This window comes from Scophthalmus maximus, chromosome 7 (assembly GCF_022379125.1).
Source record: "Scophthalmus maximus strain ysfricsl-2021 chromosome 7, ASM2237912v1, whole genome shotgun sequence".
NCBI lineage: Eukaryota > Metazoa > Chordata > Actinopteri > Pleuronectiformes > Scophthalmidae > Scophthalmus > Scophthalmus maximus.
The window spans coordinates 11,785,057-11,806,091 of NC_061521.1; the positions used below are offsets into that span (position 1 = coordinate 11,785,057).

The 21,035-nt window shown below is 47.0% G+C and overlaps 3 protein-coding genes across 9 annotated transcripts in view; 2 read left to right on the top strand and 1 right to left on the bottom strand.

Annotated features, from left to right (window-relative positions):
- Window positions 1–76: 76 nt before the first annotated feature.
- Window positions 77–2,557, top strand: LOC118315383 (protein Bouncer-like). 3 transcript variants are annotated; one of them, XM_047333312.1, is made up of 6 exons: window positions 77–211; window positions 451–644; window positions 740–765; window positions 866–971; window positions 1,059–1,708; window positions 1,796–2,557. In XM_047333312.1, the coding sequence occupies exons 5-6, from the start codon at window positions 1,686–1,688 to the stop codon at window positions 2,280–2,282; spliced, it is 510 nt and encodes a 169-aa protein (XP_047189268.1). In that variant the 5' UTR covers window positions 77–211; window positions 451–644; window positions 740–765; window positions 866–971; window positions 1,059–1,685; the 3' UTR covers window positions 2,283–2,557. The 3 variants fall into 3 exon arrangements, with proteins under 3 accessions (XP_047189268.1, XP_047189267.1, XP_035498528.1); XM_047333311.1 differs by lacking the exon at window positions 77–211 and having other exon boundaries at window positions 230–644; XM_035642635.2 differs by lacking the exon at window positions 77–211 and having other exon boundaries at window positions 230–644; window positions 740–971.
- bncr (bouncer) lies at window positions 2,267–3,685 on the top strand. Its single transcript, XM_035642637.2, has 2 exons — window positions 2,267–2,402; window positions 3,049–3,685. Coding segments are annotated over exons 1-2 (393 nt in total). The 5' UTR covers window positions 2,267–2,400; the 3' UTR covers window positions 3,440–3,685.
- Window positions 3,686–4,762: 1,077 nt separating this feature from the next.
- reln (reelin) overlaps window positions 4,763–21,035 on the bottom strand; it is an 87,866-nt gene continuing 71,593 nt past the window's right edge. Inside the window, exons 34-65 of one of the 5 annotated variants that reach the window (XM_035642294.2) lie at window positions 20,146–20,419; window positions 19,899–20,039; window positions 19,615–19,792; window positions 19,421–19,505; window positions 19,130–19,312; window positions 18,786–18,954; window positions 18,581–18,686; window positions 18,237–18,463; window positions 17,898–18,121; window positions 17,449–17,599; window positions 17,101–17,359; window positions 16,719–16,968; window positions 16,412–16,580; window positions 16,077–16,217; window positions 15,355–15,532; window positions 14,043–14,236; window positions 13,696–13,946; window positions 13,429–13,583; window positions 13,091–13,305; window positions 12,734–12,911; window positions 12,444–12,619; window positions 12,236–12,342; window positions 11,879–12,121; window positions 11,613–11,788; window positions 11,439–11,512; window positions 10,809–10,970; window positions 10,527–10,684; window positions 10,136–10,355; window positions 9,768–9,965; window positions 9,486–9,584; window positions 7,641–7,646; window positions 4,763–5,617 (exon numbers count right to left, since the gene is read on the bottom strand). In XM_035642294.2, coding sequence (XP_035498187.2) covers window positions 5,521–5,617; window positions 7,641–7,646; window positions 9,486–9,584; window positions 9,768–9,965; window positions 10,136–10,355; window positions 10,527–10,684; window positions 10,809–10,970; window positions 11,439–11,512; window positions 11,613–11,788; window positions 11,879–12,121; window positions 12,236–12,342; window positions 12,444–12,619; window positions 12,734–12,911; window positions 13,091–13,305; window positions 13,429–13,583; window positions 13,696–13,946; window positions 14,043–14,236; window positions 15,355–15,532; window positions 16,077–16,217; window positions 16,412–16,580; window positions 16,719–16,968; window positions 17,101–17,359; window positions 17,449–17,599; window positions 17,898–18,121; window positions 18,237–18,463; window positions 18,581–18,686; window positions 18,786–18,954; window positions 19,130–19,312; window positions 19,421–19,505; window positions 19,615–19,792; window positions 19,899–20,039; window positions 20,146–20,419 — 5,444 coding nt within the window. In that variant the 3' untranslated portion in view covers window positions 4,763–5,520. Of the gene's footprint in view, window positions 5,618–7,640; window positions 7,768–9,485; window positions 9,585–9,767; window positions 9,966–10,129; window positions 10,356–10,526; window positions 10,685–10,808; window positions 10,971–11,438; window positions 11,513–11,612; window positions 11,789–11,878; window positions 12,122–12,235; window positions 12,343–12,443; window positions 12,620–12,733; window positions 12,912–13,090; window positions 13,306–13,428; window positions 13,584–13,695; window positions 13,947–14,042; window positions 14,237–15,354; window positions 15,533–16,076; window positions 16,218–16,411; window positions 16,581–16,718; window positions 16,969–17,100; window positions 17,360–17,448; window positions 17,600–17,897; window positions 18,122–18,236; window positions 18,464–18,580; window positions 18,687–18,785; window positions 18,955–19,129; window positions 19,313–19,420; window positions 19,506–19,614; window positions 19,793–19,898; window positions 20,040–20,145; window positions 20,420–21,035 lie in introns of those variants that run through there. The other 4 variants (XM_035642292.2, XM_035642293.2, XM_035642295.2 and 1 more) reach the window with 4 other exon arrangements.

Here is a 21,035-nt window from a genome sequence, read left to right on the forward strand (position 1 = left end):
AAAGTAATCTGCTTTTAATGGAAGGTTAATATCCTTTGCATTTCATAGACAGATCTATACGGTTCGACCACATCACATCTCCTCCTCGCTCAGGAATGTCATTGAGCAGGTCGGGCGCCGTGAGCTCTGTGTTTCTGTAAATGTGTCTCCTGTGACCGGAAAGGAAGATGAGGGCAACGTGCGTTGGGAAACTCCCCATGTGATACAGAAGGTAAGATCTAACAATCACACCATTGGGCTGGACGAGGAATGTTGCACACACCAGTGCAGTGATTTGATTACTTTTTATTTTAGTTCATTGAAACACGAGATGCGGCCTCTTGGATTACAGATCTCACAGTGAGCCGTGTGCTTGTTGGACTCTCTGGGAGTCTCCCTGTGGTTGATAAACCCCATTGTGGCCTTTTTACCGAGAATGACAACAACGGCAATCCCCTGAATGTCTCACAGAGGTGTCGGCTGAGGTGCTCGGAGCGGAGGGGCGTGCTGCAGCAGGGATGAGGGAGCAAATGGAGCAGGGAGCGATGCATTTCAACGACACCACTCCAAACATTTCACCCGTAAACCCCACTCCTGGATTTCCAGCTTACGGCGTGCTCGTCCCTCTCCTGCTCCTCACACTGGTTGGATGTGCAGTGGCGGTGGTAAGAGCCGTTCTGTGTTTCTCTGGTTGTCATTGCACGTGACTGCCTCGTGGGCTCGGTGTTCATGTATTGTGTGTTGTGTGACTTGTCCGCAGGCCGTGTACATCAGGAGGAAAGCAAGGTGAGCAGGCTTATCGTGATTTAAGCGGCCTTGTTCTGATCCGTCTCGGCCTTTCATGTCCCGTCACCATTTGGTTTCTTGTTGGACCGTTTCGCCTCAGGTTAGATGAGCTACGTCACAGGCTCATCCCCCTGTACACCTACGACCCCGCAGAAGAGGACGACTGGAGGGATGATGACAGGGAGGACGAGGACGAGGAGCTGGCTGTAAGCAAACCGCTCAAAACTTTACTGAACGCATGCAACAAAAATGTTCTATCATACATGAAAGTGTCATTTTGTTTTTCGTCACAGGAACCTCTGTACAAGAAGGGAACGCTGTCCTTTTCACCGGATTATAGAACTTGAAGAGAAAAGAGAAGAAATGAAGGAAGAAGGTGTCCAATTGGAGGAAGAAGTTCTTCTTTTTATATTTTGTATTGCAGATGTCAAAACGAATGTGGACTGGATTAAGTATATTAAGTATCTTGAGGACAAACTTTTACAGCAAATGAATATGAAAACTGTAGAAGATCCAGTAGGAAAAGACATACTGATGATCAAATGGATAAGCCACCCACCAGTTGAATTATTATTTGTTCCTTGATGACATGCAGCCCATCAGACAGTAGGGGGCACTGTAACCCTGTCCTGTGTCTCATTTGGACAATCTGTATTGTTTTGTGTTTTTAAGACTGTGCTAAGTGTTTGGAGCAGAAGGCAAATATACATTTTCAGGCAATAAACTGAAAAGTTTAAATGACGATTTCATTTTTTTGCTGTTTGCACATTTCTAAAATGACTGATGGAGAAAAAATAACCAGCTTCACAGTCACACCTGTGTCTGCTTGGTAATCAGCTCTGCTCAGGGGTCACAGGTCATCACAGCTCCACACTTCCTGGAGGCTTCCACACACACACACACACACGCGCACGGGGAAGATGGGATCACAAAGAAAGGACAGGTGAACAACACACCGACACAATAATAATTAATGAGTGTGAAGACTCACACGAGAGCGTGTTTCCAATTCTGTATCGTTCTACATCAGACTGGGCGCCCGTCAGCCGGGACCACACTGGTTCCTGGCCTCCGTCTTGTTGGCCACAGCTCTGGTCGTCCCAGCTCGGACCCTGGACAGCCTGCTGTGTCTCTACTGTCCTCTGCGGCACAAGGGCAAGTCGTGCGGCAACTTCACCAGCCAGTGTCTGCCCGAGCAGCGCTGCTCCAGCTCCACGGCCCGCTACGGCTCCGTCCACATGCTGTCCGCTCAGGGCTGCGTGGACGGCGAACTCTGCGGCTCCCGTGAAATCGTGTCCCACAGGGGCGTGGAGTACAACGTCAGCCACGCCTGCTGCTGCGAGGACAAATGTAACGGCCCGCCGAAGTCTGACGCCAGCCTGAAGAAGCTTCTGGGGATGAATAAAGACAAAACGGATCACACAGACCTCACTGATGTTCTCAGAGAGCCGCCTTGGGACTCGTGTGCAAATCACACGTCACTGCGGACCACCACCACATTACCTGCCACTGCATGACGGGGAGACTGCGGAGAGGAGAGGCCTGTTAGGCACAAGCACTTAGCCTCAAAAGGCCCTCAAAGGAAACCAACATGTGGTCAAATGTTTGTACTGTGATGGCTGGTATCCCTGTCAAATGTATGTGTCAAATGTTTTGTGTGATTATGCTTCTTTTTTTGAACTTGTAACTCCTCCTCATCCCTGGCGTATTTAAAACAAACAAATGCTGGAGATGAGTGAATGCAGCTCAATAAAAAGCAAACACACGCGCACGAGTCAGATGCCGTTGTGGTCGGTCTGTATATATGGAACAGGTGTGGTCAGTGGGGACTTGATCTGGAGAAGAGTTTGAGTGGGTTTTGCTGGATTTTAAAATGTGCAGGTGAGTCATCGTGAGTTCTTTTTTTTTTTTTTTCCCCCCCAAGTTGTGAACTTGATCTACGTTTCTGCCATTGCAGCGTTAAACGCTTTGAATGTGACAATCAGTAGAAATCCTTTACACTTGTGCAAAGCTCCGAAACGTCAATCACCAAACTTTCCTCACTCAATGATTTTCATTTAGTCACAGAACATGACCGATGACAATAACCATATCAATTATTTTGTGACTCTGGATGAGCTTGGTCAAGTCTGATATATATATAACTTTAGTGATGTGACTTGATGTTAGTTTGATCAAGTTGTGCGATGCAAGGTGTCTTGACCTTGACCCTCACTTTTATTTCCTCACTACAATATTGGATCCTGCCGGTAAAACAGCACACGCCTCTTTTCCTTCTTGCAGGCTGAACGTGTTCCAGTCGCTGCGTGTGTCTGCGTTGTGGTTCTACCTCCTGCTCCCCTCGGCGCAGTGTGACAACCTGCGTTGCTACTACAGCCCCGTCCGAGAGAAGGGGAGGAAGGTCGAGCTCATTGTGACGGAGTGCCCTCCCGATGAGCTGTGCTTCAAGGCGGACGGACGCTACGGCAATCACAGCGCCCTGGCGGCTCGGGGCTGCATGGCCAAGAAGGACTGCAGCCAGGTGCACAAACTCCGATTCAGAGGGACCGTCTACACCATGAGCTACGCGTGCTGCGACGGGCCGTACTGCAACTCCTGCCCGCTCGTCACCGCCGGCCTCCTCGCCATCACGCTCACACTAATAACTGTGGCTGTGATGGCCGGCAACTTGTGACCACAGACTCCCGACGAGCCCCTGTTAGGAGCATCTTTCATTCAATGTCAAGGTTGACGATGTGTAAATGTGTCGAACACAAGCGATGTCTGCAGCCTCAGCATGAGGTAATGATGAAGGCCTGCAGAAAGCGTGCGGTGGCGGTCCTGTCTGACCCCGAGGTGTGCACCTAGGTGAGGGCAGACGTCAACAATTGTTTTATATTCTCAGTGACTTGTATCTGTTTTTATTTGTGGAAGTCTCTAAATAAATATTTTAACTCCTATTCAGTGAGCTGCAGTTCTCTCACACACCAGACGAGGGTCGCAATTTAGTAGTTTTCTTGTCATCACATCTCATGAAAACCTCAAATCAACTGAGTTTGTTTCCATATGTTGACATAACTTATTCTTTTCTTTTCCCGAACACTGCTAAAAACATGTCAGCTAGATACACGGACATGTTTCTTTTTTTTATCACAATAAACAACGGCACCAATTTACTTAGTCAGTCCCACATTCATCATCCTGGAACTGTAAGTACACTAGTTCATCAAATGTATATTAATCCACAGCTGAGTGATAATAGTCGCCGACAGGTGGGATTCAATGGGCTGGAGAGTATCGTGAGGCTCGTTGTCAATAAGGAAAGTGTGTAGACAAATACCAGGCTCATCTTTAATAATGACAGACAGAGTAGCTGAAGCAACGTGTACAGTATGAGGTTTGGACAGTTCTTTATTTCCCTTTTATAAGGCTGCTGGGTCTCCCCATAGTGGATATACATATATATACAGGAGATTGCTATACTGGAGTTACACTGAGGGCAGAGGGTCCATATTACACAGACTTCAAAAAACAACACTAACAGAGCCTCACCTCCAGGTATCAGAAATCAGCAGAGAGAGAGAGAGAGAGGGAGAGAGAGAGGGAGAGGGGAAAGGAAAAGGGGGAAACCTTACAAGAGAAGAGGGAAGAGAAGTAGGAGGGGAGATGATGCAGTCTGAGAGCCTGACTCAACTGCCTAATAACTTAACACTAAAAAATAACATACAGATTTCACGCACAGTGCATCTTAAATAGGTTACGTGAAGAACCATTTACCATAAATATCTGTATTTTCGGGAACCAACATATAAAAAAAAAAAAAAAGATAAAAAAAAAAAAATGTCATTGTTCAGTCTTTCAATTTTTTTTCTTCTTCTTATTTTCTCCTTTCCCCATCGTGCAAATCTTTCTTTCGCTTCCTCCTTGCCGTGGAGGCCGGGCTTTTTCCCCACCCGGGTCCACATCCATCTCAGGTGAACGAGGAAAAGGAAACAGAACCCAGCGCCCCCCCCCCCCCCCCCCCCCCCCCCCCGCCTCTTAAAAGCATATGAATTAGTAGAAAACGAACAAACAAATGAACAGAACACCACAGTCAACTCATCACAAAAAGAACCCACAGACACACAGAACAGCAAGAAAACACAGTACTTTTTTTTTTCTTCTTCTTTGTCACCGTTGTTCCTCTTAATGGTCAACATCATCATCATCATCATGGTCTTTCTCCTGACGTACTGGTTGGCGGCAGTGGAGTCCTCCCCCCTTTCCCCCTCCCAGCGGCTCAGTGGAGCTGGGAGGCAACTCTCCAATTGGCTGGTCAGTTCAGCAGTGATATATCATGTCTCGATTTCACAGTGTGGTAGGAAAAGCAGGGTGAGGAGAAGGACGGGGAGTGATGAGGAGGTGAGCCAGAGGGGAGGGAACAGGAATCAGAGGAGCCGCAGCAACAAATCGAAAACAACTAGAAACCTCTGACCGTCCAGGAAAAAAAAAAAGTTAACAAAATGGCCTCTTCACTCTGTCCTTCAGAGTTTCATTCCCGCCGACCCGTGTGGTTGGGAAGGCCTTGATTGGCTGGCGTAAAACTGACGGGACGGCCCGTGGTTGTGGCAGAGGGCAGGGGGAGATGGGCCAGGGAAGTCTAAGGCTGACTGGAATCCACCGGTGGACGTGATTCGACAGGGCGATGTGTCGTCGGGAGAGAAAGGATGCGGGGGGGGTTTGGCGGGTCGATGTGTGCTTGGCAGGTCAGAGAGCAAAATCCCCCTCCGGTTGGGTTCAGGCACGCTGCCGCAGTGCCCGCCTCTTGCGGCTGTAGTAGTGACGCACGCCGGTCTGTCTGGCAAAGTTCATCATGTAGTTTTGTTTGCGGGTGCTGTAGGGACAAAAAGACGGTAAAAGAGGGAGGGAAAGAGGAGGAAGGGTGTGAGCGTCAGTGACCGAGAACAGGCCACGAAAAGGATCCACAAATCCCCATGCAACACACACTGATCCATGCACGCGAACACATGATCATACGAGTGTAGCCTTTGTATTCTCTTTCATCCAGGTGCATGCTGGCAATTATAAAATCACATCTCAGCCATAACCTCAAACACTCGGAGGATGGGTGGCGCTACTCTACACAACTCGACTTCTTTACGTGCTGCACGAATGAGAAGCAGATGGACAGTGGACATGGCGGTATAGGACTAGCTACACGTATCCAATGGCGGACCATATGTCACAGGACAAGACACGGGACACAGAGTTTACAGACATCCGCTCACAGAAACTCGAGGGGGGAAACTCTGTGTTTGAGGTCAGAGTAAACAGCCATCACTGGGGGGGGGGGGGGGGGGGGAGAGGTGACCGAAGAAGGTGCAGGGTTGTGAGCAAAGAAGGGGAGCTTTTGAAACTAGAGAGAGACACAGAAAAAGCTGCGGAAGATCGCCCTTGCTTAGCCTGTTCATTGCCTCTTCCATCCAGCAGGGCGGTGCCAGTGAGCCAGGTGTGCAGCCAGGGCAGGCAGGGGCCTCTGCGAAGCAGGGGGATCAGGAGGGGTGGGGTGGAGGGGAAGGCGATGGTGTGTGTGTGTGTGTGTGTGATGGAGGTGGAGCTGTGGAGGTGGATGGGAGGGATGGCTGGTAAAGTGCTGTGTTTGAGGGCGTGTGAGTCAGAGGGACGTGGTGGAGGAGCTGCTGGCTCAGGGTCATGTGCTGTCGTCCTCAGACAGACGGACAGACATGAGTGGAGAAGGAATGCAGAGCTGTCACAACGGTTGGTCCACAAAGCCATACAAGCAGCTGGATGGAGGCTGTTAGCCTGTTGGCCACATGTGATGAATGCTGTGAGATGCATTGAAGCTGATCTTGCTATACGAATGGGTTACAGAAAGAAAAACCCTTTTGTAATCCGGCTCGAGGGTACGGTGGCCCTGAAGAGCAAAATCAAGGCGGAAAATCGGAAAGCACGACGGAAAATCAAATGAATGTTTTGCTGTTGTGTTTTAATTGTCCTTGTGTCCTTTAATTTGTTGTTGTGTTTTGTTAATTGTCATTATGCTTTCTAATTTGTCGTTATTTTTTTTTGATATACCATTGTTTTTTTCTTATTTACTGTTGTTTTTTTCTTATTTAATGTTGTTTTTTTCTTAATTGCTGTTGTTTCTTTTAATTTGCCGTCATTGAATTTGTGTTGTAGTTTTTCATATTTGTCCTTGTGATTTCTTATTTGCCAGCATGTTTTGGGATTTGCCGTTGTGATTGATTTGCACTTCAGGGCCACCATAGGAGGGAGATAAATCCTGGACCCATAAGCAGTATTTCTTTCTTTCAAACAGGATCACTGAATTGTTTGTGTTGGCTTGCACAGTGGCAGCTAGGACAAATAAACACTGGAGCAGTGTGTAGCAGATACAGCAGCCAGAACCAAACAAACAGAAACAGGTATAGCGATGGATTACCTCACACATATACACACAAACACAGAACCAGTGACATTTGTATATGTAAATTGAAGGACTGTGTCAACTGCACAATCAAAATCAAAGCCATTTATTGGGATTTTGTCTTAATCTGGTGAATGTGAGTTAAAACGTTTGAAAGGAAATTGCTAAATAAAAAAAATGGCCACCACCTGTCAAAATCTAAATTGTCGTGTTGTGAGTTTTGTCTCTTCAGACGTGTGTTGGATGATTTTATCAGCGAGCCTCCACCTGGAGGAGAAGCTGGTCTGCTTGTTGACCCGCCTGGTGCTGGAGTTGAGGCGTGGGCATGGAGATGACTGTGGCGAAAATGAGGAGGGGGTATGTCCGTGAAACTGTGGGGGGAGGGTGTGCGCAGTGTAACGGGGAGAAGAAAGGGGTTGGGAGGAGGGTGAGTGAGGGGGCCGCATTCGGGAAGAGGCGGATGACTTACCTGACACTACAGCCATGCCAGAGGGAGCAGAATACAGAAGAGAGCAGAGGTTAGAGCGCGAGAGGGGGGAGGCAGGAGGAGGGGACTGCTGTCTCGCAGAAAGGTCTGGGGGGGTGGGAGCCCCGGCCTGGGGAGGCGGGGGGCCCAGAGTGAGACGGGAGGAGAGAGAGAAGAGGTAGAAAGAAAGTCAGAGGTTCAAAGAGAAGTGAGAGTTAGTGGGAGGAGATGGACAATGATGGGAAAAAAGAGAAAATGAAGGAAAGCAGAAGAGTAGATGAGTGATAGAAAAAGTGAGGATGAGAAAGAAACAAGGGGAGGTGAAGAAAGAGAGCAAGATATACAGCAGTAATGCATCCGTTGTATTACAGAATGGGAAAAGAAAATAGGGAAAGAGATTTAGGGAAGGAAAGATAAAAGGAAGAAAGAAAGGAAGGGGGAAGAAGGAGGACGAGGAGGACGTAGAGGTAGGATACATTGCGGCACAAGCAGAGGAGGGAGCATGACCACGGGATCAAACACATCGGTGACATCAAGCGGCCGGGGGGGGGGGGGGCAAAGGAAAAGATTGAGCAGGTGTCGGAGTGAGAGGAGGAGCGTGTGTGAAGGAAGCGGAGGAGTGGTGAACAGAGAGAAATAAACAACAGAGCAAAGTGTGAGGATCACTCTTTTCAGCAGACACTGTTGAAAACCGTGCAGCGAGTGCGAGGGAGGGAGCGGGACGGGGCGCGGCCGCGGAGACCAGGGACAGCTCAGGTTAGGCATGAGTGTGTGTGTTAAAGTGTGTTTGTGTGTGTGTGTGTGTGTGCAACTGTACATGAAAACATGAGCCGCACATGACTGTTTGTATGCAGCATTTGAAATGCATTGGGTACACATCATCCAAATGAACAATCAGCACCTGCATCAGAGGGCTCCGATACCCACGAGCAACATGCAGGAAAATGCATTCAAAATGCTTGATGATATTGCCATGTGACGTATATATGCTAGCTGAGGTCAATTTCATATCTTCAGTGCCCTACGGAACTTTAAAGCTCTATTTGAAAATTGGAACTGACTTCCACGTGGAGAAAATGTAAACTAACACAGGTTGCAAACTAAAATTGAGTTCAGAAAAGAAAGAGAGAAAGAACCAATGGATGTATTACCCCTGGAAAGAAATGTCGCAGAGCTTTTGCATGAAACGGATGTTAAAATGTAAAAAAACACAACACAAACATACCACATTAAGACTATTAACACTGACTCAACAGTAGAACAAAGACTCATCCTCAGAGATCTGGAGCCTCCTCAATGTATATGAACTCAGCGCTCTCTGCCTTATAATGGGTGAAACACTGTATTTTAAGACTTCAGCTGCTTAATTCGACTAAATCTTTTTAGATTTTTAAAGTTACTAGTATGATCACATCCTTTTAAGACTGTTTGGTATTGAACAGAGACGTACGGGATCTGCAAGACACTGAAAATATGACGACTTGACCGCAGGGGTTGATCTGTCATACACAGAACAGGCATTCACAAACAGAACCCTTCACAGCAAAGCACACTGCAGACATTTTTTTTTACTCCGCTTGCCTGACGTCAGCAGCCGTGACGACCATTTAAAACAAGTGAATGCTGGGAGTGTTTGTTGTAGGTGGTAAGCAGCACACACGTGGATGTGTCTGCAGTGTTTTTGTGTGTATACAGCACCTCGGAGTTTGTGTGTTTGAGTAGAGGGATTGTTTTTTTTTGTTTTATTACAGGTGAGGCTGGGGCAGAGGTAGAGACAGGGGCTGATCGGGGCTCTGTTGGGGGCCAGTCTGGGGGGGGCCGGGGGCTGGCTGGGAATTGGGTACTCACAGAACTACTTCCACATGGTCCAACGCCCACTGGTCGTGTCCTGCACCGTCGTGACGTGGCTGCCACCATCGCAGCATCACCCCTTTGACCCTCGCCTCTCTGGAGAGATCATGGAAACGTTGTAGGGTCAGCAAAGGTCAACGCACATGTCAATGATTATACCGGTGTAGCTTCAAAGCAGCTTAATGAAGTATATCAGACTGGTTATACAGTACTAGGCTTTATCAATCGTTTGCCCTGAGTTCAGCATTTCGGATTTGGTTTTTTGTGTGCCTCACTCACAGTGGAATATTGTAGGAGACTCTCTGGGCCTTTATGAAGTCTTTGGGCTGGTGCTGGGCGATGACATGCCAGCTGACTCCGTTGTTGACGCTGTACTGCAGCAGCACGGCTCTGTCGACTGTGTCAGCCTGATCCAGAGCGATGTTACAGCTGTCTGTCTGTGCCACACTGCCGATCTGCAGCACAAACATGATCTTACTGCAGGGAGACGGAGAAGGGAGGAAAAGGAGAGGTTAAAAACATAAAAAACATCATAGTTTGTTAATACAGATCATGATACTACAGATCCACTTGTCACAGCTATGAGTTCGGTAGGTGTACGTTCACTAAATTGGTTTGTGTGCAGTATGTTTTGGTAGTACCTGTACCTGGCTCTCGTGAGGTCCAGCGGTTTAGTAACTGCCTGCCTCATCTTACAGCCATTGAAGTAGAGCGAGTCCCCGTGGGCGTGTGGTGACAGCTGCCCACAGCCGCTGCCTACTCCACCACCCTGGATCAGCTGCCAGCTCTCCTGGGACACACTGCCAGACTCAAAGTTGTCCTTGATGGAGCTGGGCAGGTCACTGCTGGAGAGGGAGCAGTCATCACCTGTTCAGGACGCCAAAGGTTATCAAGATTAACACTCACTGTAAAAGAGGAGCATTAACACTGCGAGACCATGTGTGATGACACCTAAAAGGTCCTTCCTGAACAGTGTGAAGGATAAAGAAGTGTGTACATATTTAGCAGTTTGGATGTAATAAGGTGTTTGTGACCCACCATGGTATCCCTCATCACAGATGCAGACCACTCCACTTGTACAGTAGCCGTGGCCACTGCAGAGCCCCAGGCAGGCCTCTCCTATGTAAACATGGTCCACTCCCCAGCTCTGCCGCTCTCCTGTTCCCTCCTTTTGAATCCAGCGAAACTGGGTTGCCCTGGAAAACATACAACAGACGGCAAGTTGCTCACTATTCTGCACGTGTGTGTAAACATATGAAGGGAGACAGAACAATAATGAGACAAGAGTGCTGATGTGTTGCACTGCTGACGAAGGAGTACCCTGAGGAGACGTGGTCTGGCAGCTGGACAGTGACCCTGTTCCACGCTGAGCTGTTGACCGGACTGTAGATTGTGGACTCGTGGAACTGGAAGGGAGAGCAGCCCACGTTGTTGACTGACGAGGGGAGGCACTCTGACTGTACCAGTTGCCACGAATCAGACCTAATGGAAAAGAGTCCATGTAATATGCATCCTACAAACAATTTTAAACTGTTAATAAAGTTAAAAGTATAATAATCTTGGTGGACACAGAGTAAAGCTATTGCTTTTGAGTCTGATATTCAGCACTGATTAGATCATTTTATAGCACCACTTGCTCTGATTGGTCTATGAAGATTAGAAAGACAAAAGCTTATTAATAAATGGTTCATGTATTTCCATCATGGCAGTTAACTGTTGTAAGGTCATCAAATAATAATATGAGCCCTATCATGCACAATATATTACAGGTATTTTTTTTTATAACTGTGTGAAAAGGTTCCCTTAAACCTGCAATGTATTTGGCCACTAGGAGGCAATAATGACACGTTATCCAGTTTTACGCTGAAACCTGTAAGCAAGGAGATTCCTATTTGCACACAATGTTTAAAAATGTAAAGTCTTCTCAGGGCCTCTCATTGTTTTTCTTACCTTGCGTCCTTTCTGTACTGCAGCAGGACAGAGTGATGGTCTTCACACGTGTCTGCTTCACACCCAACAACAATCTGCGACACAGAGAGAGGTGATCAGAACCAAAGAAGCCACAGTGTACATGACAAATGGCAGCTGGTGATTGATTTATGTGACTCTCTAGCAGTACCGTACCTTGAATTGTAGTATATAGCCAGGCTGCACTATAAGTTCTCGAGTGGCCAGGATGTTGTGTGTCCTGTCTTGATTCTTGTTGGGCCAGTATAAGTGAAATGAGGGGTTTCCACAGAAGCCAGCTGTGCGCACAGCATTGGGGTAGAAACTCCAGCTCTCCTCGTGAGAAACGCCCTCTGGTGAGATGCAGAGAAACAAACCAGAGTAATTACCAGAATATTAACTTAGCTGTCAGGCTCCGATTACTTCAGCACATACAAACTCACCGTCATCGAAGGTGTCGAGCAAGGTGGGTGGGTTGATGTCTGACCCACCCACCAGGATGTTATCTATAGCCCACTGGGCTCTCTCCAGGCTGGGGGCGGCCAGGCCAGAGGAAATGGTAAATGGCTGCCACCAGCGAAGGCGCGTAGCGTTGGTCAAAGCTGCCTCTGGGAGGACAATATAGTCTCTCCTCACTGACACGTACTTTAGATAGTCCATCTCATGCAGCAGCGTCCAGGACACACCTGACCAACATACAAATATTGACAGTATGAACAAATGGAGAGAAAAAAAACAGGCAGGAAGATGAAAAAGGAAATAACACACAATTCAATGTTGCATGCATGTTGTCAGTCCACCTCCATCAGTCGAGTAATCCAGCAGCACTCCCTCTTTACGACACGTTGGACGATGGCACATGGTCATGTTATCTTCACTGCCAATCCTGGCCCAGTACTCCACAAACCTATCCACAAAGCATGCAGTTTTTTTTTTTCAAGTAGAACAATATTTAGAGATAGGAAGAAATTGTAGAAATGTAGAAAAGGAGCAACAATCAAAACTGACTTGGCTCCGCGGAGGTCCAGATCAGCCGTGACAGCCTGTCTGGCATCAGCCCCTCCAAAATAGAGGGCAGTCCCTTCTACCAACACACCACAGTCTGTACAGGGCCGACCGCCCTCTAGCACCTGCCACTGAGGTCCTGCTGCCCCTTCCCAGTCAAAACGCTCCTTTAGAGACGCCTGCAGAAAAAATCATAGAGCATCTCATCCCAATATATTCTAATCATCATATTCTTTTTTAAATCTGTTTCTGACAAGAGAATGTAAAAATGATTAAGAGTCAGAGGGATCTACCCTGAGAGCAGTGCTGGCGTAGCAGTTTGGTCCGGTGAATCCTGGGTCGCAGAGACAGCGCTGATCCAGACAGTCCCCGTGTCCCCCACAGTGGCTGTCGCAGGCTGGGCCGATGTAAAAGTTCTCCACACCCCACTGGATGTCTGAGTGCTGCTGGAAAAACCGGAAGCGCACCGCACTGAGGAGCAGGAGGGATGGGTTAGTCAAACAACATGCGTTTACATGATTTATACGACAATGCTTTTAATTATTTATGTGGTGACAATCATTTGATCTATCAATAATTTAGTGTCAAGCATGCATTGGTGGTACCATTAAATATGAAACGGGACTCAGATATGGGCTGGGATGACTCACGTGTCAGCAAGGCTGTCGGGCAGGGGATAGACTGCCCTCTTCCATCCTTCAGCAGGGAAGAAGACAGATGGCTGTGAGACCTGACCTCCACAGCGGGGGTCAGCGGGCAGGCACTGGGGCACCAGGTACTTCCAGGTCACTCCAAAATCAACCGAATACTGGACATGAATTTGCCGGTCGGCAAGACGATCTGGCACACTGCACCCTACCGCGATCTACACACACACACACACACACACACACACACACACACACACGTGGTCATTTCATGTCCCATGAAAGAATGTCACACACAAATGTATATATGTTGCCTGTGTCATTTCCGGCTCATGAATTACCTTGAACTGCATGACCCAGCCCTTGTCAGGAACGATATCGTGCGTGACAGCGTACACCTCCCTTCCATCAGCATTTCCACAAACCATCACCCCGTCAGGAGAGCTGCAGAAACGCTGCACTGAGCAGTCCTCTGAGAACAACCAGTGATCGCTCACTGAGAACGAAGACAAAGAAACATGGAAAGACACGCAACGATTAGAAACTTACAAAGCCAAGATTTATTGTAGATTGTTTAATTTAGATCCCTGGTCCAATTTTTCATATACCGATGGGGGTCTCCTCCTGCTCGCTCAGTTGACCTATCCTCCCTGAGGTCTCATCGGCAGGAGCCCTCTCATGGTTGGGCAGTGCCGCGCCTCCGAATGTGTCGGAGATCTGTGCACGTGGGTCTGAGCCCGCTATAAGGACGTTATCCAGCGCCCAATCGCTGTGGTCTGCTCCCTCGTGCTGAGGCTGCCACCAACGCACACGCACTCCTTCTTGTCGGGCGGCAGGGGGCAGCAGCACGTTCACAAACCTGTACACAGGCAGGAAAGAAACAGATTTTCTCAATCACTGCGCCCTCAGTTGTACAAAAGGAGTTATGTCCATGTGTGGTAGGTGAAAAACTCACCCAGGCTTTGTGTACAGATCATAGAAGATCTCAGTGAGTAGGTGCCAGTTGATTCCTCCATTCATACTGTACTCCAGCAGCACACCCTGGTTACGGTTGCTGGGTGGGATCATGCAGCCATACATGAAGTAGAACTGAATGAACTCAGCGTTGGTCAGGTTTAGATCGACTGTCACCAGCTGACGGCTACAACTCTGTGAACAGACACATGAAGAAATGCAGTCTCAGTTAATCAGCTTGTACAGTACAGGCCTGTGATGGATGGAAGCTTGTCTACCAGTCTCTGGTCTCTCTTTCTATTTCTCTATATCTGCTTTCAGACATGCACTGAGGTTTGGAAATTTTCCTGAAATTTCCCCAGAGTGAGCTCATGTGAGAATACAGCAGGAAAAGTCACTGCGAGCGAGGGGGCGTGTTAATGACTGTAAACAAACACACTGCTCTCTGCAGCGGAATTATCGTCATGTCTTGCCTCTTGCATGCTCTACACAGACGCCACAGAATGTCATGGAAATTTCCCTGCTGCTGTGAACTCATCTGACTTGTTCTGCTGTATTCGTCATATGTAAACGTCATACTCAGGTTCATGCCTGAAAATAAGTTATTCATAGTCCCTCTAAATACAAATTCAAAGTCTTTAACATGTATTTTTATTGAAGAGAACCAGAATAAACTGACTTGAGTTTGAACTTGAACCAGACAAATAATTGATCTTGATCCAGCCTATTGCTGGACCTAAATGATCAGTCTTAAGAGTCTTCGCCGACAGTGTCCTTCCATATTAAGAGCCTGTCAATAGGTATCCATTTGCAACACTGCCCTACAGTAAGTGCCTGAGATGTTACACTGCATATGAAGGCTGACAGCTACTTACTTAGTGGTCTTATTTTCAACAGATCAATACTTGAAGCAACATCTTTCAGAGGTTGTTAGATGTCTAGCTTGTCTTACTGCCTCTGTATCATCTATTTGTCTCAGTAAATCAGCACAAGGGTTAGTATGTGTTTCCCTCGCTCCCTAGCATGAGTGTAAGGTGTTCCACATAAGGTTATCCTGACCCATTGGAGAATAAAATGACCAGAGCATTCAAAAAAAGGAGAAATTGGGAGATAATTTTGGATTCTCCTTCTAACGTGTACAAATTGGAGTACAGGCCCCAGGGGATGTTTGTAAAGTCGGTTTCAGAATATGACCTTCGAGAACATGGCATTTTATTCAACTCATGCTCCACTATGTTTCATAATACAGAATGGTGTACAAACGAAAGAGGGAATGAAGGAAAGAATAACATCCAAGGTGGATGTGTACTTACACCACTAAAGTGCAGAGCAGCACCAGAGGCCACGGCTCCGCACACAGTGCTGAGTTTTCCACCTGTCAGTATGTGCCAGTGGGTGAGAGAGGGAGCGCGACTGAAGCTGTCCTTCAGCTGGGAGGGCAGAGGAACCACGGGCTCGTCACAATACTCTCCACCCCACTCTGGGTCACACCTGGGGAGAACGGTCGAGTCAGACGCAATTAATTATATTCAAAGACAAGCTGGTGATCTGATTATATTCGTTATATTGACTTTGATATTAATAAATAGCTTAACGTGCTCAAACACTACAATAAAAACTAAAACATTTACTTTCTTAATCAACTAATCTGTCGATTATTATCTTGATTAATCGATTAGTTGTTTGGCTCATTAAATGTCATACAATGATGGCAAATGTCGATCATGTTTCCAAAACCCCTAGATGATGTTTTATTTTGTCCACAAAGCAAAAATATAAATAAATACTTGAACCGCTTAATCGATAATCAAAATAGTTGGAGATTAATTAACTTGTCAATTACTAATCGATTAATCAATTAATTACTGCAGCTCTAAATAAGATTGTCTTATACAAGAATAAACAAATCTGTTTTGCCACAAAACTTTTAGAAATGTCACATTTACACCTCACGTAGCAGCTGTTCATATGGAAACTTCACAACATGTATTGTAAAAACTTTGGTGTATGCACGCAACAGGCTGCCGTCACTTACACACAGGAGCTCTGTTGGCAGCGGCCGTGTCCAGAGCACATGTCAGGGCAGCCATCTCCAATGTAGAGGTTATCCAGAGCCCAGGTCTGCTGCTTGTCAAAGGGAGCCTGCTGGAACCAGCGGAACCTTGTGGCTGGAGACCTAAAGAAATAAATGAATAAAATAAATCATGAACCAAGAACTGTAAATCCTGATATTGTATTTACTGATTTGTATCAAAACCTTTAGCCCTATGTTTGCATAGGAGCAGTGAAATGAATCAGGAGATGTTATACGTGTTATTGTTTATACATGTTTCATCATGTGTCTGAGTGAAGTACAGGGCACGTGCTGACCTGACATATGACGGGATCGGCAGGGTTAAGCGTCCCCACTTGTTGTATGTGTCAGAAACCAGCAGCCTCTGCAGGGTGAAGGAGGAGCAGTCGGGGCTCGTGGGCAGACAGTCACGAACCACAGGCTGCCAGGTCAGACCCAGATCCAGAGAGTACTCCAATTCTACAGCTGCACGGAGAGAAGAGAAACACAAATTATTAACGATATGCATATTCCTGAATCTGTAAAGAAACATAAAAATCTATAGTCATGTCAATATTTGTATTTAATTTGTATTTTTTTCAAATTCAGACTTCTTATTCTTACAGTAGCAGGAGTTGGTGACAGAGCAGGAAGCAGAAAACTCAAACTGGATAAAGGCGTCTTGACCCAAACTGATGTCAGTGGTAACAGCGTAGCGGGTGTTAGACTTCTCTATGAATGCAAAAGCAGGTCCATCAGAGCCACAAACAGGCATTCTGGTTCCTCCAGGGTGAAGGAGCCATGAGCGACCGTCAATCGAGGAGAAGTCATCCTCCAGAGGCCCCCAGCCACTGGCACTGCCCCCTACCACCACCTATGGAATAAAAGAGGAATTGCACAGTTAATGCAAGGAAGGCAGAGAAAGTGGAAAATACATTTACTTGGGATTTGATAGAGGAATGACAGCCATAATGAGCCTTCTGACAGGATAGACAGTTGAATGTACCTGGTCAATGACCCATGGGCTATAAAAGTGTCCGTTCTCAGAGGGCTGCCACCAGCGAAGGCGAGTTGAAGCTGTGCGGGCACGCAGCGGGATCTCCAGGGCCACCAAGCGAGCCTGATTACTGCTGTTGCTGAAGAGGAATTCCTGGAGGAGTCCCCAGGTGAGACCACCGTCCACAGAGAACTGCAGCAAAACGGGCTGGGATCGAGGGTCTGGAGCCGCCTTACCGCAGCCGAGACGGAGGAAGAACTGGACAAACCTACAGGGTACGGCCATAAAGACATGTTTTGAGACATAGTTTTGTGAAGTCAGTAATTGATTTATTTCTTTGTAAAGCAGCAGCTATACCTGGCATTTGAAAGGTCCATGTCATTGGTCACCAACATACGCAGGCCGTCCTCGCTGAAGAACAGGTGGTTCCCACTCGACATGATACCACACTTCCTCGATGGTTTACCTCCACTAAGTTGTCTAAAACGCTCAGCATCCACAGCTCCGCCTTGAGAGACAAAGTCGTACACAAAGACACACAACAAAACTGTAAACAAACTGATCTTATACTCTTTTAGCAAGATTAGCAAGGGAAACTAAAGTCCTAATACGATACAATAATAATCATGTTATAGAATGGTTCTAGAGTGTCTGAATCCGAATCCGGTCTGAGTGATTGGATCTCAAACACATCCTCAACCCGTCAACCTGAACTTAGCTCTCTCCACTTTAGATCGGATCACTCAGGGTGGATGCTTATACCGGGTCTGAACAGGGCCTTTGTGTGCATCTGCATCTTGGTGTACCTTCAAAGTCCTCCTTGAGGAAGTCCGGGTTGGGGTTGTCAGGCACAGAGCAGTCTGGTCCAGTGAAGCCGGGGTCACACGCACAGTGGCTGCCACCAACACAAGCGCCGTGGCCATTGCACATGTCCTGACACTGTGGGCCGATGTAGATGTTATCTAGTGCCCATGTCGGAGGAGCAGAACCAGTTGAGAAGAAGCCCTGGTACCAGCGGAACCTCACAGACCTGTACGGAAGATAACATGCTGTCTTGTAAGGACAGAATTTGAAAATAGTTTCTCCAAAGGTTTTCCTTTGTTGTCCTTTGCTTGTTTGCTGTACAGGATGTATCCAGTCCTTACCCACAGAGACGAAGCTTGCCAAAGTGAATGACCTCCCTCCTCCAGCCCTGAGTTGTACCAGGGAAATAGATGCTTGCAGGGTGGAGCTCTGTGGAGCACAGCGATGAGGGCTGTGGCCCACCGGCACAGAGAGGCACCAGAAGGTGCCACGTGGCGCCAAAGTCCCGTGAGAACTCGAGGCGCACTGGGTGTGAAGAGGAGCTCTCAGCTGTGCAGCCCACATTAATCTGGGCAGGAATAAATACATTAACAACCAAGATGATGAGCCGTGATCTATGTCCTGAATGAGTAAGTGTTTTGATTGTTGCTTTGGAACAGAGGTCTACGTGGCTGTGTTTTTGTACCTCAAACTGGATGACAGTGTTCTCATTTACGTCAATGTCCCTGGTGGTAATAGAGTGCTCGCCGAGCTCGCTGGAGACAAACACCATGGCTGACTCATCCTCCTCCCTGCACAAGACACAAACACGCAAATTTCATAATCATAAAAATGCAAAACAAGACACTGTCAGTGTCAACATTGAAAAGGTAAGTGCTTGTTTTTCTTACAGGCCAGTCTTTTGGTAGGGGCAGTAGAGGCCAGTGTTTCCCCCAGGGAAGAACAGCCAGTTGGACTCGTTGGGGCCGTCATCAAAACTGTCAATCACCACCGGTGGGTTGTGTAAGGAGCTGCCATCAATGATGAGATCATCTATCACCCACACCTCCTCCTTCTTACCTGAAGGACATAATATTGTGGAGATTATTACACACTGACTGTAGAAAAATATGGTTCTGTATGTGGGAAATGTGAACTAGTGTTTGGAGAGAAATGAAAAGAGATGAGAATAGAAATAAAGAGAAGGACAGTTCAGGAAACAAAGATTGTACTTTCACACTGTGTGTCCACTCACCACTGTTGTAAGGCTGCCAGAGTCTGAAGCGGGTGGCGTTGGTCTGAGCACTGGCAGGCAGCGGCAGGTGGAGGAACAGAGTATCAGTGGATGCTGGAAAGTAAAACTCATCCAACAGCAGCCAGCTGATCCCTCCGTTCACCGAGTACTGCAGCAGCACCGAGTGGGAGCGCTCTGGGACACCTAGAAGAGCCCAAGAGACGAACTGTTACACCGATATTTAAGAAAAAAAAATGTAATCATGATACACAAAAATACAGCTACATGAAAACATTTAAAAGAAACTCCTGCCTTTAGTGATGAATTTGAAGGAAAACTGGATATAAAGAGTGTTTGTGCAGTCAAGATCCCGTGACACTATCATTCGCAGACCATCCTGTAAAACAAACAGACAAGGATTACATTGTTGGTCAGTGATGTCCATGTGATCTAACAGTATTATAATTGCTCCTGATGTTTCTCTGCATGGCAAGTAGGACCCCTACCCCTTTGAAGATGAGGGCAGTGCCAGATTTGAGAGGCTCTCCACTGAGAGTCCCCCTCTCTGCTCCATACACCTCGGGCCAGGTCTCCTGCTGCATGTTCTCATTAAAGTCCTCTCTCAGTACAGATGGCAAAGGTGCTAAAGGCACACAGTGTGGGCCTCCATAACCCTTGTCACACCTGTGTGAGACATTGAGAAAAATCTAGGGTTAGTGACTTTTACATAAACAAAGAAAAAATCAACGTAAAATTTCATCAGCTGTGCAGAAAAGTCAGTTTTACTTACAGGCAATGTCCATTGTCACACAGACCATGTCCAGAGCACATCCAGGGGCAGCCAGGGGCAACCAACACATTATCTAGAGCCCATCCTTCTGCCCCTGGGGTGAAGTGAGTCTGGATCCAACGGAACCGAGTTCTGGGGGAGCTAAGCGAGTCATCGGCGAGTTATAACAAAAAGTAGGTTCCGGATTTGATGTATTATGCAGATTCTGTCCAATAATTTGGGGTATAAAAGTTAAAGACACACATACTTAGCAGCACTGGGCAGGTACACGGTGATCCTCCTCCAGTGTTTGTACTGGGTCGAGGTATAGACGGAACTCTGAGTGTAACCCGCGCACCCAATGGCCGGGGGCACACACTCCGGAGTAATGAGGGACCAGTGACGGCCACAGTCTGTGGAGAATTCCAGCCGCACGCCGTGGGAGAAGGATGTGGACTTGCTGCATCCCATACTCAGCTCAAACTGCAGGAATGATGAGCCTGACACCTCAAAGTCCCAGCTCTCTGCATACCTCGGCTTCTCTGCAGACACAATGTGAAGGCAACATGGCATTTGATTCCAGTCCAGATAACCTGATTCCAGTCTTGACTCCTATAAAGTTCTTTTCCTCAACAAGACAAACATGTTCAGCTGCTGGAAATCCCACCTGCTTACCACATGAGGATATTTTTTTCTTGCTAAAATGCAGTTACTCAATATTCCTATATCTAATTTCCACATCAATTCCATATGAAATGAAATGTGTTCACCAAAACACAAAGCCAATACAATCCAAATGCAAAAAGAACTGTGAATTTAATAGATACTGTTGAGTTTTGTGTGAAATATGTGTATGTTTCAGCACACACACAAGTGTGTTCAGACGGGAGCTTTATGTTTATAGATGTGTTGCCAAATTGCTCTTGCTTTGCTCACTTAATGAATGGGCCCAGTTGTAATGTAATATTTGTGCAAAGTAAATCTGCTCACAGCTTGGTGCAGGCATAAATAACAGGCAGGATGTTCAATCAGGTCAGATCTCATTAATAATGCAGGACCCACGGCGCTGCGGTAAATGGGTGATTCGATTTCAGCCCGTTGTGTGTGTAATACTGTGATGTCCCTGTTCAGAAGCCACTCATGTGGTTTGTTTGAGTC

Bases quoted from the DNA above. Each gene is read 5' to 3' on its own strand.
- LOC118315383 (XM_047333312.1), top strand. From the start codon at position 1,686: ATGGGATCACAAAGAAAGGACAG. The intron at 1,709-1,795 runs GTGAACAACACA...GTTCTACATCAG, and splicing joins GGATCACAAAGAAAGGACAG to ACTGGGCGCCCGTCAGCCGG.